Source organism: Cricetulus griseus, chromosome 3 (genome assembly GCF_003668045.3).
Source record: "Cricetulus griseus strain 17A/GY chromosome 3, alternate assembly CriGri-PICRH-1.0, whole genome shotgun sequence".
Classification (NCBI taxonomy): Eukaryota; Metazoa; Chordata; class Mammalia; order Rodentia; family Cricetidae; genus Cricetulus; species Cricetulus griseus.
The window spans coordinates 2,577,478-2,592,909 of NC_048596.1; the positions used below are offsets into that span (position 1 = coordinate 2,577,478).

Consider the following 15,432-nt stretch of genomic DNA (forward strand, 5'->3'; position numbering starts at 1 on the left):
CCGCCCTGCTAGAGTGAGCGCACAAAGGCCCAGAAGAGCAGGTGAGCTGGCAGCAAGGTGGAGCTGCCCAGTTCCCTTGGGGGTGCTCGGCCTGCACAGGTGAGAGCAGGAGCCGGTGGAAGTGGGTGGAGAACGGTCCTGGTCCTGTTCTCTCCGGGACCCTGCCCTGCCTTTCTTCAGAAATCCCCCCAAGCGCCTCCCACCGGGTTCTAACCACCAGGGGTCACACCTTAGACAGTATGGGCTGCCTCTGGGATTCAGCAATCTTTGCTCATACCTTCTTTCACTCCAAGAAGTGTCGCTTTACAGAGAAACACCGCCTTGGTGGGATAGGGCATAGACGAGTCAGAGAGTCCATATACAAACCTTGCCCGGTTGTGGGAGACCACTGATGATCTCTGGTGAGGGGAGGGTTTTGCTCCAGAGGTGGTATCCGTATAGCTGGTACTAAGATAGGCACCCATCACCTCTATTCATCTCCTCCTTGGACTCCAGGACAGTTTTTTTTTTTTTTTTTTTTCGTTTTTGGTTTTTTGCTTTTTTTGTTTGGTGTGTGTGTGTGTGTGTGTGTGTGTGTGTGTGTGTCTTTCAGATTCCCCCAAGACTATAATTGCTGTAAGCCTTTGTTGTGTGTGGGGGGTCTTATATGCATTGAATAAAATTCGGAAGGGATCCAACCAAAAGATACCAGTAGCATCCTGCCCCCCTATTTATGATACCCAAAATGTCTCTAGACATTGTCAGATATTCTGATAGTAAAGGGATGTAGCAACATGAGTCGCTACCAAACCAGATTCTGCCTGAATTAAGAATGGGCTGTGGAGAAATGGGTGTCTAATCATTTCCTTGTGCAAGTTTCCTGAGCCTTGCATACTGGCTCCTGGGTCTTGCTTGTCTGTATATTCACAACTCGATCCATTTTATGGCCATATATGCATATGGTTTATTAGATGGGTGGATGGATGGATGGATGGTTATCTCTGGAAAGAGACACTCATAGGAGGAGATCTGCAATAAGCATAAAAAGTAATGAGCCCTTGGTACCAGGTCTCTGGTTTATAACTAAACTCTTTTCAACTAGCTTTGGGTGTGATGGTGGCATTACCTCTCAGTCAGAGCCTGACAAAGTCATTCTTTTACATCCAAGAACTATTGCCTGTGTGCAATAAGTCCCTGAGGCAAGGACTCCTGAGACCATTTCATGCCTCTTTCCCTTTCCTGGCAGAGTAAAATGGAGCCTCCTGAGACCTTCATGAGAAAACTACCCATCACACCAGGGTACGGTGGTAAGTGACATTTGTAACAGTGGTCCTGGTCTCCGGCTTGTCTTGGTTATTGTCTGTGTCTAACTGGGCCCATGCAAGCACTCTACAATACACTTGAGAACACCCAGTGCTACAGGAGGTGACAGCTAGTCTTGCATAATTGAGAAGAAAACACTTAGGCCAAGTCCTTTAGGAGTTGGCTGGGGCACCAGAAGCATTTGACCCCTGCTGGGCAGCTTGTGGGTCAGATAGACAGTGATTGAGGGTAGGCAAAAGGGGAGAAGTTGGGGCTCTATGCTTTCCCAAGTCTCTCCCGCAAGGGCGGTTCTTGCTTCCTCACTCCTTCCTGTGTCTCACAGAGGAGACCGACTTCTGTCCTGCTGAGGTTGTAGCCCTCAAAGTCCTGTCTAAGAAACCCTTTCATCTTTTAGAAAAGACAACAGTTGGTCTCTTTCTTTGTCTTCTTTTATTTATTCTAATCCTGGCTGAAGCTACCCCTCCCCCCTCCTCGTCCCTTCCCCTGCTTCCCTCTCCTCTTACCCATTCCTCCTTTTTTCCTGTTCAGAAAGGGGCAGTTCTCCCATGGGCATCAACAAAACATGGCATATCTAGTTGCAATAAGACTAAGCCCCTTAAGGCTGGCAAGGCAATCCAGTATGAGGAATAGGTTCCCAAGAACCAGCTAAAGTGTTAGGGACAGCCCCTGCTCCCATTGTTAGGAGTCCCACAAGTAGACCTGTTACGATAAATCTTTCTGCCAAAAGCTGCCGAGCCCCACCGCCACGTGTGCGCTTTACGTCAGCTGCCTGCCTGAGTTAGGGCCCAAATGAATACACAGAAACTTGTATTAGGTACAATGCTGCTTGGCCAATGACTAGCTGTTAGCTCAGTCTTAACTATCATAAACCTATATATTTTATAAGACTTACGGGGGCCTTATTGGCGTCCCTCCTTGCTGGTGGATCACATTGTGCCGCTGGAACAGGAGCCGAGGGGAAAAGAGACATACTTCCTGTTTCCTCGCTTAGATATGAGTCTCCTTGCCATGTCACTTCCTGCCTGGATCATCACTTCTCTACTACATTTCCCAGAATCCTCTTTGACTCCTAGTCCTTGCTTGCCACTGGCCAAACAGTATTTTATTCAATAATCAATAAGATAAATATACACAGAAGTACATTCCCCATCATAGGCCAGGCTACACAACTGTCACATATATGTAGAGGGCCTAGGTCAGCATTGGTCTCCATTCTTTAAGGCTCTTCCTCCTCAGACTTCTGAGAACTGTGAACATCCCTGTTATTGACCTGCTCAGTGGGCCCTCAGTTTTCAGACAGAGCTGTTTTTAGAACAGGCTATGCTTGAAAACATTCCAAGGTGTCCTAGGCTCACCCTGGTCCTACTAGCTAGGTAAGAGAATATGTTTGGATTTGGACAGTTCAGGTTTCATACCTCCCTTTGTCCACTGTCTGCAAGATTGCAGATAACCCCTTTTAACACAAGGAATGAATTCTATACAATGGTGACCAGCCCCATCATTGATTCTTCAAATGGATGTTTGTAAGTGTGAGCTTCTCTGGTCCTTTCCCTTCTCTGTCTTATTAAGGACGCTGGCTTTAAGGACAACTTAAACATGGAATGATCTTGCTTCTAGTTCATTAATTCTGTTTTCTAAGACCGTGCCCATAGGTATCAGAGATTAGGGACTTTGAGGTCTTTTGGGGGGATACCATTCATGCATCTTATCATATTGGATACTCTTTGGTAGTTGTGATAATTAATGAAGCCAGTATACACACACTCCACTCAGTGAGACGTCTTGTATAACTAGGTATGTGAGTGTCATGTCTACGCATACACGTACATAAATGTATAGCTAAAAGTAGGCCTTGGTGGTAGAGGTACCATTTCAAAAAGAACCTTAAGTTTCTGTGGCTTTCTCCATGACATCACAGGACATATTTTGATTGCTCAGGGGTTGGGGGAATAGTCTATAGTTACTCATTGCTGTGACCGAGCATCTGATGAGGGACAACGGAAGGGAGAAGGGACTTATTTGGGCTACAGTTTGAGCTACAACCCTTCATGGTGGAGAAGGCCTGGCAGTGGGGCTTGCAGATATTGGGTTTTGGGGACTCCTCATATTCTGATGGACCAAGATGCAGCAGCCCTTTTCTTTTGGGCCACCAGCCAGCTCTCAAATCATGGCATGAAGACTTCTTACTAGTTATGAAAGCTCAGCCTTATCTTAGCTCTTATTTTAATCTGTTTCTCTTTACTTTTTTGCCTTAGGGCTTTTTATCCTTTCTTTCTGTACATCTTACTTTCCTGCTGTCTTTGTGTCTATTTGGCTGGCAGCTTCCTGCTTCTAGCCCCAGGTATGTGCCCCCTTTTCTACTTGTTCTCTTATCCCTTCTCCAGCCTAGATTTCTCCTCCTATTTATTCTCTCTGCCTGCCAGCCCCCTCTAGCTATTGGCCATTTTTTAATTAGACCCAATCAGGTTCCTTAGGCAGGCAAGGTGAAACAGCAACACATCCTTACATAATTAAACAAATGCAGCATAAACAAATGTAACACACCTTTACACACTTAAAGTAATAGTCCACATCATAAACGTAACACACCTTCACACACTTAAAATAATAGTCCACAGCATAAACAAATGTAACACACCTTCACACACTTAAAATAATAGTCCACAGCATAAACAAATGTAACACACCTTCACACACTTAAAGTAATAGCCCACAGCATAAACGTAACACACCTTCACACACTTAAAGTAATAGCCCACAGCATAAACAAATGTAACATACCTTCACACACTTAAATAGTCCACAGCATAAACAAATGTAACACACCTTCACACACTTAAAGTAATAGCCCACAGCATAAACGTAACACACCTTCACACACTTAAAATAATAGTCCACAGCATAAACAAATGTAACACACCTTCACACACTTAAATAGTCCACAGCATAAACAAATGTAACATACCTTCACACACTTAAAATAATAGTCCACAGCATAAACAAATGTAACACACCTTCACACACTTAAATAGCCCACAGCATAAACAAATGTAACATACCTTCACACACTTAAAATAATAGTCCACAGCATAAACAAATGTAACACACCTTCACACACTTAAAGTAATAGCCCACAGCATAAACAAATGTAACATACCTTCACACACTTAAAATAATAGTCCACAGCATAAACAAATGTAACACACCTTCACACACTTAATAGTCCGCAGCATAAACAAATGTAACACACCTTCACACACTTAAATAGCCCACAGCATAAACAAATGTAACACATCTTTACATAGTTGAACATTCCACAACACCAAGAAGCAGAGAGAGGACAGGAAGTGATGCTGGACTGTAACCCTTAAAGCCCTCACTCCAGCCTCCTACTTCCTCCAGCTAGGCCCCACCTCCTAATGTTTCCACAATCTCCTGGAACTGCACCATGGAACCAAGTTTCAAACACATGAGCCTGTGGGGACACATTCATGTTAGGTTCAACCCATAACAGATGAGGAATCTGTGACTTGGGCCCTGTCAAGGTCAGTCTATTAGATTTTTCTAGAAGGTGCTTTTTTGTGGGTAGAGGACTTGGAGCTTCTACATTCAGCCTCAAAGCCAGGTTTTCTTTCTTAAGCAACAAAGCAAAAGCCAAACAAACCAAAACAAAAAACCACAAACAATGAGCTACAATACTGAGAGATACTTATTTACTTTGAAGATTGAAGCTAAGTTCTTAACCAGTTTTCCTCATTTGTTCTTTAAAAAAATGGTCTCATTGTGACAGTATTATAGTACTTAGGATTCAGCACCCCATTTAAATAAATAGTTGTGTTTTACCCTTACTAATTGTAATGATTACATGGTATTTTGTGGGAAATGGTGAAAAATTGTCCTAGGGGTGGGTCTTGCAGATAATGAATTTACCTTTTTATGTCATATGACTCTGCTTTAATGGGCCTGCAATTTCTCTATGGTCTGGCAAGAAAGATCCCAGATTGCATTTGGGAAGTGTCAAGGAAAATAAGCTTTTCTCAAAATAAAAGATGAATAATTTCAATTACTCCTCAGACTGTCATTTAGGCCCATTAAATGCCTTCCCCATTTGCTGTTCAGCCTAACATGGGGGCTTTGCCATCAAACTGTATGACTGTCATCTCCTTTGTTGAAGTGGACCTTCCCTCCCCAGCTCCAAGGTCATTTTTCTGCACCAGCCATGGTGCAAACAACAACACCATTTGTATTAATGGCCTTTGGGGAAATAAAGCCTTGGCGGCAGTGGAGGGGAGCCAAGCAGCGGGCTGCTGCGGTGTTGGGCACAGAGGTGGCCTCTCAGACTGTAGCTAGCTACCTCATTCAGACTGTGACTCCCTGTGCTCTCCCAGGCTTCATACCGTGGCTCAGTTGCCAGGGACCCTTCAGCGAGGATGACATGAATCACTGTGTGAAAGCCTTCCAGGAGAAAACGCAGAGGTACAAGGAGCAACAGCAGGAATTGAACTGCTCTGTGAATAGCATCCCGGCCCTGAAGCCCATCTGCTCCGAGAACACAGTCCTGTGGAAGCTGCATGAGTATGCCAAGAAGTACCACCCCCTGACTCTGGGTATGGCCTCCCCCACATCAGCTTCTCTCAGCCCTGGTCCCGAGTGAGATCCCAGCAGGCCAGAAAGAGCACCTAACCAAACACAGCTGATGTTGAGGAGAAGAGACCCACCCCGGGCAGTTGGGAGAGGCTGGCAGCACCTTAGGAGCCCTAGGCAAGTCCCAGTGGTCTTTGAACATCAGCTTCTGGCTCTGTGTATGCCACTTTGGGAGTTGTCTCTGAGCTGGACTTCATGGTTCTCTGAGCAGACACAATAGCCTTGTGAGGATGAGGCAGCCATTCCTCTTAGAGGTTCCTAGAGGTGCTCCCAGAGGTCACAGCAAGGATGCTGACATCTGTCCTAGATCAGAATCCAGCTGTTCTGATGGAAGCTTCTCCCCAACCCCTGACACCCATATCCCTGGTTATTGGAACTGTGCCACTAACCACGCTAATGTAATAAGCCAGTCAAACTGAATTAATAAATCCAGGTTTAATGAACAGAGCAAGGCAACTCCTGGGTGACCCTTGAGAAGGCAGGGGAGGAGTCACCCCTCATCTATGGTGGCCAGATCTTAAGTAGCCGGTAGATGTGGTCTTGAGCAGCCCCAGGGAGGGGCTAACTCTTGGCGGGCTTTCTGAGGGGCGGAGCCTGAAATGAGGCAACTCCAGGGGAGGGGCTGCTGCTTGGCACCCTGAGGGTGTGGTTTGAGACAGGGAGCAGCAGATTCCAAACATCAGACCTGTAGACACTAATTCTGCAGGAGGAGGTGTCATACAGAGAGACAAATGAGGCAGCAACAATTTAATGAGATTTTGTCGTGGGTTATTTGTATATCTAAAGGGCTATAGGAAAAGTAGTGGAGGGCCCTGGAATGGTCCCCCAAACCCATGTAAATAAGCCAGGCAGATGGCTGTAATCTAATGGTGTATCTCACGGCTGAATCAGTCTTCAGAATCACTGAGTTAACCAGCCTCCAAAAAACAAGGTAAGAGTAACAAAAGAAGACATTCAGTGTAGACCTCTGACCCCAAGTACGTGGATGGACATGCTCACATACAAGTCCATGGATGCTCTATGGCGCACTCTGTGTGTGAGTGTATGTGTGCATGTAAGCACGTGGGTATGCACACACTGGGCTGGTAGCCTTTCTTGTTAATATTAAATTGTTTAGGGATTTATAAAAAATAGATGATAATTTATATGTTTGCCAGGTTTTAAAATATTCCAGACATGACAAAGAATCCTTGTCCAAGTTTTAGGATTTAGCCCATCACTATGGTAACTTGCTGTGTGTCCTAAAGCAAACTGCTTTACCTCTCTGGACTCCAGTTTCTTCATCTAAAGCAGAGAAGGATGCACCAGGTATCCCCTAGAGTGCCACTCTTTGAATTTATTTGATTCTTTAGCACCTGCCTTCACCCTTACAGTCAGTGTCACCGCCAGGACCTGATGGCTTTTCTGGTGATAATTTCCATGTGCTGTCTCCCACCTGGGGGCTCTCCGGGATTCAGGACCCGAGAGCTAAGTGTATACTGGACCTATCCTACCTAGACCTCCTGGCTATGTCTCAGCACTTGCCACGGAAGTAACATGTGGAACTAACAGTGGTGTTCACCTGCTTGGCTGTTGAAAGAATGATATATGAGGTATCTGCTGGGGAGCAGCTCACTCCAGGTCCCTGGCAAGCAGTTGGGGATCTAGGTGTGGCCTTCCAGTTTTTAAACTGTTAATATGCCAGGGAGCTTCCCACCCTGCTTCTCTGAAACTCTCAGGACCCCTACTGTCTCCTTGCAGAATGCAAGAATGTGAAGAAGCCCCTAAAGGAGCCCCCCATCCCTGGCTGGGCAGGCTACCTGCCCAGAGCCAGAGTCACTGAATTTGGCTGTGCCACAAGGTATACCATCATGGCCAAAAAGTGCTATGAGGACTTCCTGGATCTGATGGAGCAGGCCAAGAGGGCCCAGCAGAAGCCCTATGAGCAGTAAGTGTAGCTTGCCTTGTTCCTATAAGCTGCAGGGTCTAGGGGGGAGAGCAGAGGCAGGGGCAGGGACAGCAGGGCATGCCCCACCCCAGCACTATAGCCTTGTCTTGGTTCTGGGTCTGGCTTGCTATGTAGACATGCCTGATTTGTCACAGCAGGGCCTTCCTGCAGGGAGCCCACACTCTGTACCCTCCAGCTTCTTTTCAGGGAAGGTATTCTTTTCAGGGAAGGGCTGGGAGCAACAAACAGAACTGTCTGTCTCAGCATTGGCCTAAGACTCAAGATGCCGAGGGAAGCCAGGCATGGTGGCGCACACCTCTAATCCGAGGCAGAGGCAGGCGGATCTCTGTGAGATCAAGGCCCAGTCTACATACTGAGTTCCAGGACAGCCAGAGCTACATAAAGAGACCCTGTTTCAAAATAATCTAATGACAACCAAAAAAATGAGGACAATTGGTTCTAGCCTCCAGTGCCTCAGGGTTGATTTGGGATCTGGCTGGCTAGGCAGCTGTCGCCTGCCTCCTCACTGCTCCACATGCGTCCCTCTTGTTGGAGAGGACAACTTTTCCCCAGTAGAGGAGGACTGATCTGCTGTGCTCCCTGCTACAACCTCCAACAGGTTCTCAAGATGCTCACCAAATTGCTGGCAGGGACACTGGAGCACTGCACAAGGCAGCTCTCTTGCCTCAGTTTACCATCGGTGGATGGTGAACTGAAGGGTAGGGTGGGCCCTAAGTATTAGAGCAAACACACTATGCTTGCCCAGGGCCCGAGTGCTAGACCTCTTACTGTAAGGAATATCTTCACTCTTTCTGCTTACTTTAGAATATATGGTGTGAGCTCTGAACAGCCTCCCCAACCTTCTCCAAAAGTCTCGCAGCTCCAAGGTCTCCCACCTGAATACCCGGAATCCTCTGTGCCAGGTAAGTAAGTGGAGGGACTGTTTCCCTCTGACCTCCATGCTCAGCTGGGTCACCTGTGTTGTGTGCAGCTCCTAGGGAGGATTTCTCTTCCAGGTCAAGCACTTCCAAGTGAGGACTCCCGAGCTCCCGGAACCTGTGGCTGTGCTCAGTGGTCCAGTCTGTCATGCAGCAGGAATGCATATGAGAGATACCCACCCCAAGAGATGCAATTTGCAGTGGGCCAGAGCCTTACACCCTCCCAAGAGATTTGAGCCTCAAGGGACTTGAGAAGCCTGCTGCACTTGCCTGTCCCACTCTTGGGCAATGAGGAGATTGAATAAGAATTCTTTAACTGCTACCTGTGCCCTGCGAGATTGGCCTTGTCAGCCATGACAATCTTTGAATAGAGAGGTTACCTCTCAGCCTGTTTTTTTTTCTGTTTTTGTTGGGACAGGGGGAGGGGCGGCTAATGGGAGTTCTCAATATGTTGACCTAGTGAAGGGCCCATCTAGGGCTGTCTCATCCTACCACCAAGGTAACCTTGTGTATCTGGGTCTGGTTCTTCTTCGAAAGCCTAGCCAGTGGGTCCTGGTATAGCCTGCCTCCAGCCCTGGTACACATATTCTACTCCAGCCCTGTTTTTCTAGAATCTAAGTCCCCAGGGAGACTCCAGCTGGTGGACCAGCTATGTGAAATTACCAGGACTCTTTAAACACAGTACCCAGCTGGGTGGCTTCATCATACACAAAGCCCAAATCTGTAGGTTTCAGTTGCTGGGACCAAATACCTAAGAAGCAGCTCAAGGGTGGAAGGGTTTGTTGTGGCCACAGTTTGGGGCTTCAGAGTCCATCATGCTGGGGAAAGCATGTCAGAGAGGAACAGGAGGTGGCCAGACACATTACATTTGCAGGCAGGAACAGAGTAGACAGGAAACAGACCCAGGATATATCAAACCTCAAGGCCCTCCCCTAAGTGACACATGCCCTCCAGTGAGGCTTCACCTAAGTGTTCTGCAGCATTCCAAAAGAGCACCAGTGATGAGGGAGGTCCTTCTGTGTATATGTCTCTCTTACTGGTTAATGAATAAAACACTGTTGGCCAATAGGGAAACAAGATAGGCGGGGCTAGGAGAGAAGGAGGATTCTGGGAAATGTAGTAAAGAGGAGTCGCCATGTGATCCCAAGAAGAGAGGACTTATAAGGCTGGCGTCCTCGGTAAGATAAGTTCTTATAAAAAATATAGATTCGCAGTTATGTTGATAATTAAGACTGAGCTGGCAAAGAAGAAATCCTAGTCACTGGCCAGCAGCATTGTTAACTAATTTAAGACTCTGTGTGTTATTTGGGGGCCCTAACATGGTGGTGGAACTCAGGCAGCTGGCGGAAAGAGTTACTGTTACACACCACCAATGGGGGACAGTGCTCAAACATGGGAGCCTGTGGGGGATGTTTTAATATTCAAGCCATGCCTTGGATCCTCAGTCTCTTCTTCCGGTCACACGGCATTCTTCCTGTGTGTCTGTATACTCACAGCCTCTTGGGGAGTTCACTGTGCTCCATTCTGATGTCATCCTAACCACTCAAGCCTGCAGGACCCTGTTTCCAAGTCAGTCATATTCAGAGGTCCTTGTTTTTAAGGGACTCGGTTCAGTCAATAGGATTGGCTTCCTCCCTCTTTGCTGTGGCAGGTCAGGTGTCTGATTTCCTGTTGTAACTGTCATTTACAGAAGAAGTCGGAGGGAGCTCTGGGGGCACAGTCTATCCATGCCCATCAAAGCACTTGGAAACTCACAGAGCCCACAGGGACAGCGTTTTCTGGGGACTCCTCACACAGCAAGGTCATCCTTGCTGCATGGCACATGGCTGAGTTCTCTGGGTAAAAAAGGAGTGTGCAGAGAGTAGGGGAGTGAGTCTGAAATGCCTTAGATATTTCAGGACAAGAGAGATAGCTCAGTAGGTAAAGGCTCCTGCCATCAAGTCTGATGACTTAAGTTCAATCCCTGGGACCCATATGATGGAAGGAGAGAAACAACCCCCATAAGTTGCCACCTCAACCTCCACAAGTGTGCCATGCATGACACATGTATGCCTAAATACATTTAAAGTTTTTTTTAAATATATTGGAGTTTTTGTTTAAAGGAAAAATAAAGCCTTGTCTCAGTAGAAGGTAAACTGGTGTTCTCCTCAGAGGGCAGAAGCAACACTCCAAGATCAGTCAGGATTCTTCCAGGTTCTTTATCCTGAAGGAGTGACTGCACAACCTCACATAGGAACCAGGAAACCTGTCCCCAGCTTCCTGGAGGTGTGTGGTCCAGACCTCTGCTTCTCTGAGATGGCTGAGCGAGCAGAGCAGGCATGAGAGGTGTGTCTGCTTGGTTCTTCTTAAGACCCGAGGTTTGCAGGTAACTGTGCTAGGCTACTGGGGTCTTCACAAGTGAATTGAAGGGGATGACAAACTGGCGTGTTTCTCATATTGCTCTCCTCCCAGGAGGTAAAGCCTGTGACAATATTAAATTTCTTGGTGAATTCCTTTTACAATGACTTTTGAAAAAATGGCCAAAACTTGAAACCTCCAACAAAACCCCCAAACAATCCAGTGGAGAGGTAACGAGGTTGGAGGCGTTCAACTCATGGATGGGCTGTTCTTTTCCAGGTCGCGATCACCAAGTTCAGGACACAGGGCTGTGATTCCCTTTGTTTCCTCAATTCTTCGCTTTGCAATTCTTTTCCTGAGTCTTCATCCTTTCTATAATTTCCCTAGCCTATAATTTCCACAAGCTTCTGTCGCCCAGAGGGGTGTACAGAGGTGATTTTTGCCTTGCAGCAAATTATCATTATTAGCACAGGCTGCATCCGTAATGAGCTCATTCTTGCCACTAAAAACAATTCTATTACCTGATAAGAATAAAGGAATCCCTGGGCCAACTGGGCCTTTTGTCAGGACAGGCATTTTTTTTTTGTGGCGATTAAAGTCCTCTTTTTAGGGGTCACCTCTTCTGTACAAAAATTGATAGCCTTCCTTCAGCTTGGTGGAGAGGGGACACCAGTGGCCCCTGTCCCTGCTACAGGTCCCACAGTGGTGACCACCAGCCTGTAAACCTCCTTACAAAGCTCTTAGCCACAGCTTTGACTTTGCTCAAGCACAACTGTGTATGGTGTAGGGTGCAGACCCCAGGACTCGTATCTCAGCTGTTTATTCCTGCAAGTGTCACCGTGAACACAGTCCCTAAACTCTCTGAACACCTCATTCCTGATTTGTGAAATGAAGGTTATAGAAGAGCCTTAGAGCATCCTTAGGTAGTGGCATCTTGATTTGCCAGTGGACAGGCAGCAGTGGCCACATCCTATGGGTGTGGCTTCAGGTATGCAGACGTGACCCCTTATAAGGAAGAGGAGGGGCTGGCTCATGCACTTAGGATGTGGCAAAGCAAGATGCCACTACACCTTATGATATCAAGAGGCCAGACAGACGTGGGACTGTGGCTGTAGCTTAGTGGCAGAGAGCCTGACTAACGTGGGTAAACCCTGGGTTCTGTCCTGCTGTGTTAATATTAGTTGTACTTTTCTTGTTGCTGGTGTCCAATACCCAAGAAGAAGAAACTTAAAGAAAAGTTTATTTTCTCTTCCAGTTCAAGAGGGTACAATATGTCACTGTCAGGAAGACATGGGCTGCAGAAACAGAAGGCAGCTGGTGATGTCACACCCACAGTGAGCAAGCATAGTGCTTTTTATTCTGCTCAGGACTTCAGCCTGTGGAATGATGGCTACACTGGATCTTGCTACATCACTTAACCCAATCTGGAAATTCCCTCATAGAAATGCCTAGAGGTGTGTCTCCTAGACTATTCTAGATCCTGTCAAGTTGACAGTACAAAAAACGACTACACCTATAAGACAAAACAAGACAAAGCCAATCAAAACAACATCGTAGAAAGTTGTATGGCACCACCAGAAGGGAGGTCTGTATATTAAGCCCTCGGCCACTCTGTGGTCTGTGGATTTCCACCTTGGCCATTGTCACAGTGAACAGCTTGTAAAGAGTCATGGGCTCACCCGGGATCACCTCAAGGAGATAACAGGTGAGGGGACAAGGAGGGGAATGCAAGAGTGTAATGAAGGGGATGGAGCCTGCTCTGGGGTTTGGTTGGCCACTGCTGGCTTGGGGAGTCCTCAGGCCTTGTGTTGTATTATTGCCAAATGATCTCCATGAGAAAACAACCACTTCAAGTTCCTGTCTTCTGTCATAAAGATGATCAGCCTGCCTTCCTCGTGAGGTTGTTTGGGAAGATTCAGTGTAACAATGGGCTTAGCAAAGTACCTCACAGTTTGCAGGTGTTAAGTTCATAGGTGTAGGCCTTCACACATAACGATTGCTACAAGCATTAGGACAGGCAACACAGGAAGAAGCTGACTGAAAACAGACCCCTCACCTGGTGTGAGCTGGCCCGGAATTCTCCACTTGCTTAGAGTACCCCATTTTTTTGTGGGTTTGAAAGCAATTATCAACCTATTGGCTAGGCATTTCTAGTGAGCAAGCCAGTAAGACGCCTTACTCCATGGTTCCAGCCTCCAGGTTCCTGCTCAAGTTCTATTCCTGGTGTAAGATGAAATAAACCCTTTCTTCCCCAAGTTTCTTTTGATCAGAGTGTTTACCATAGCAACAGAAAGCAAATCAGAATAGGTCCGGACAATTACAATAGGCTTCATGGGTCATATGAACTTTGGAACAATTCCTGCCACTAGTAGAATAGTCAGTGTATAATTAAATGGTTGGCTTTTGTGTTTCAATAAAACTTTATTGATAGACACTGAAATTTTAAGTTCATAAAAATTCTCCTGAATTGTAAAATGTTGTTTGTATTTTGAATTTCCAAAAATGAATTAAAGTTGTGGATGCCATTCTTAGCCAAGGAAGAAGGACAAAGAGAAGGGGTTAGAACCCTAACTCTAGCCTCTGCTGTAAGCCACAAATTAAGCCAAGAGCATGGTGCTAGCCAGACTCTAGTTCTAAGTGATGTATTTGTTGCAGTATGGGCCAAGCAAGCACCCCTCTGAGAGATAACCCACTGGAAGATTCCAGAAACATAGCCTCCTGCAGTAAGAACCCTGAGAATGCAGCCTAAAACCATGGCCAAAAGACAGGAGGACAAAGACCAACGTGGAGCTTATATTAGCCAGGAGAAAGCCTACAGGGGCTTGAGAGAAGGCAGAAACAAAGGCCCAGGGGAGGCTTTTTATACCATGCATTAAAGTTAAAATCTAATTTAGATGAAAATGGAGGTACAGAAATGAAAAGTGGGTGTGGCCCGAGCTGTTCAGCCACATGCCCTCTAACGATAGCTTTACAGAAGCATATTCCCTTGGCTTGAAGATAAAGATGATATTTCTTCTTTTTTCTGCAATTTGACTTTGTTGTTTTTGCAAATTGCTTTAGCTTTGTGAATAGTACGAACACCATTTCTGATCTGCAGCAAACAAAAATAGAGCATTAAAGTGTTTAAGGTTCAATCAAAGGCTTGCTGTGTGCGGCACATATTAAAATAACAGAAAAATCAATTCTGTTTTTATTCTGAACGTGATTTGTCACAAATAGCATTCTAATAGATAACACTGATTATATGGTAGCAAACGTAGTTTATATATACCAAGCGCTGTGGCTTTGTCAGTCGTCATTAAGGAATTTGACACGTACGCAGGAGAACAATAAGTGTCAGCTGAAATATATACCAGCCGGATAGAAATGGGATGCTGAATGAGTGGCACTGGCTTACACTATACTTATAAGTAATAGTATGCAGTCTAAAGTAGCTTGGGTTTTCAAACAAGAACTCTTTTTATGTTGTCATTTAAAATATCTCATATTTCTGAAGGTCAGGAATAAATGGCACTATTAGCATTAAAAGCTAGTAAAAGATATTCATTTAACATAACATTCTATGAAATAGCTTTGTAAAGAATTCATTTTTTTCCCTACCCTATGGAGGCTGAGAAGACATGAAGATGCCAGATTCTCTGTGGGCGACTTTACGTTGCACCTATGTTGCTGTTAACATCATTCAGCAAAATCTTTATGGAATTTTGTGCCTTGAGCCTGGGAGGGAGTACTGTGGAATAAAGTTGTCTGCACAGCCATGGCCTTGGCTGGTGTGGTGGTGCCACAGGGTGTAGGGGTATTAGGGTCTGAGGTGAGAATAAAGGGTTTTCTGTGACTGGCATGGGTCCAGGGAGGGGGAGAGGAGAGACTCTCGCCTTGTACTTCAGCAATAGCAGCTGAGGAATTAGAATCGAACTCAAATAGAGACATGTCCCTCCTGGAGGAAGCTGCCATTGAAGGCCTTTTGATTGCTTTTTTTACCTTCCATAGTTGCTGAACTGCAAAAAACAGTATCAAACTTAATCTATTGGGCTCCTGCAACTCCATCAGTCAGTCCCTGTATTTCCTCATTTTCTTAGATTTGGACTTTTAAGAAGTTAAACTACAAAGGAACCTTAGTGACAACCACCTGGGGTTATTATCAAAAAATGAACCTTTTCATCACATTTATCTGAACTTCTTTTGCCATGGAAATAGATAACATTATTGCTGGTCTCTGGGCAGGGTTCTAAGCAGCTTTCTTGGCCATCAGGGTATTTCAAATAGCATGAGTGGTAGATAGTG

General features: G+C 45.8%; 1 protein-coding gene and 1 long non-coding RNA gene across 2 annotated transcripts; one reads left to right on the top strand and one right to left on the bottom strand.

Moving 5' to 3' along the window:
- The first annotated feature begins 20 nt into the window (after nt 1-20).
- On the top strand, nt 21-9,671 carry CUNH10orf82 (chromosome unknown C10orf82 homolog). Its single transcript, XM_035441746.1, has 6 exons — nt 21-99; nt 1,226-1,286; nt 5,691-5,909; nt 7,687-7,873; nt 8,699-8,796; nt 8,890-9,671. The coding sequence occupies exons 2-6, from the start codon at nt 1,232-1,234 to the stop codon at nt 9,045-9,047; spliced, it is 717 nt and encodes a 238-aa protein (XP_035297637.1). The 5' UTR covers nt 21-99; nt 1,226-1,231; the 3' UTR covers nt 9,048-9,671.
- On the bottom strand, nt 520-2,253 carry LOC113831671. The gene is made up of 2 exons (XR_003483619.2): nt 2,195-2,253; nt 520-1,008 (listed from the first exon to the last, which is right to left on the bottom strand). It is a non-coding gene; the product is annotated as an uncharacterized LOC113831671 (long non-coding RNA).
- Nucleotides 9,672-15,432: the final 5,761 nt, after the last annotated feature.

Bases quoted from the DNA above. Each gene is read 5' to 3' on its own strand.
- CUNH10orf82 (XM_035441746.1), top strand. From the start codon at position 1,232: ATGGAGCCTCCTGAGACCTTCATGAGAAAACTACCCATCACACCAGGG. The intron at 1,287-5,690 runs GTAAGTGACATT...GTGCTCTCCCAG, and splicing joins CATCACACCAGGGTACGGTG to GCTTCATACCGTGGCTCAGT. The intron at 7,874-8,698 runs GTAAGTGTAGCT...TGCTTACTTTAG, and splicing joins CAGCAGAAGCCCTATGAGCA to AATATATGGTGTGAGCTCTG.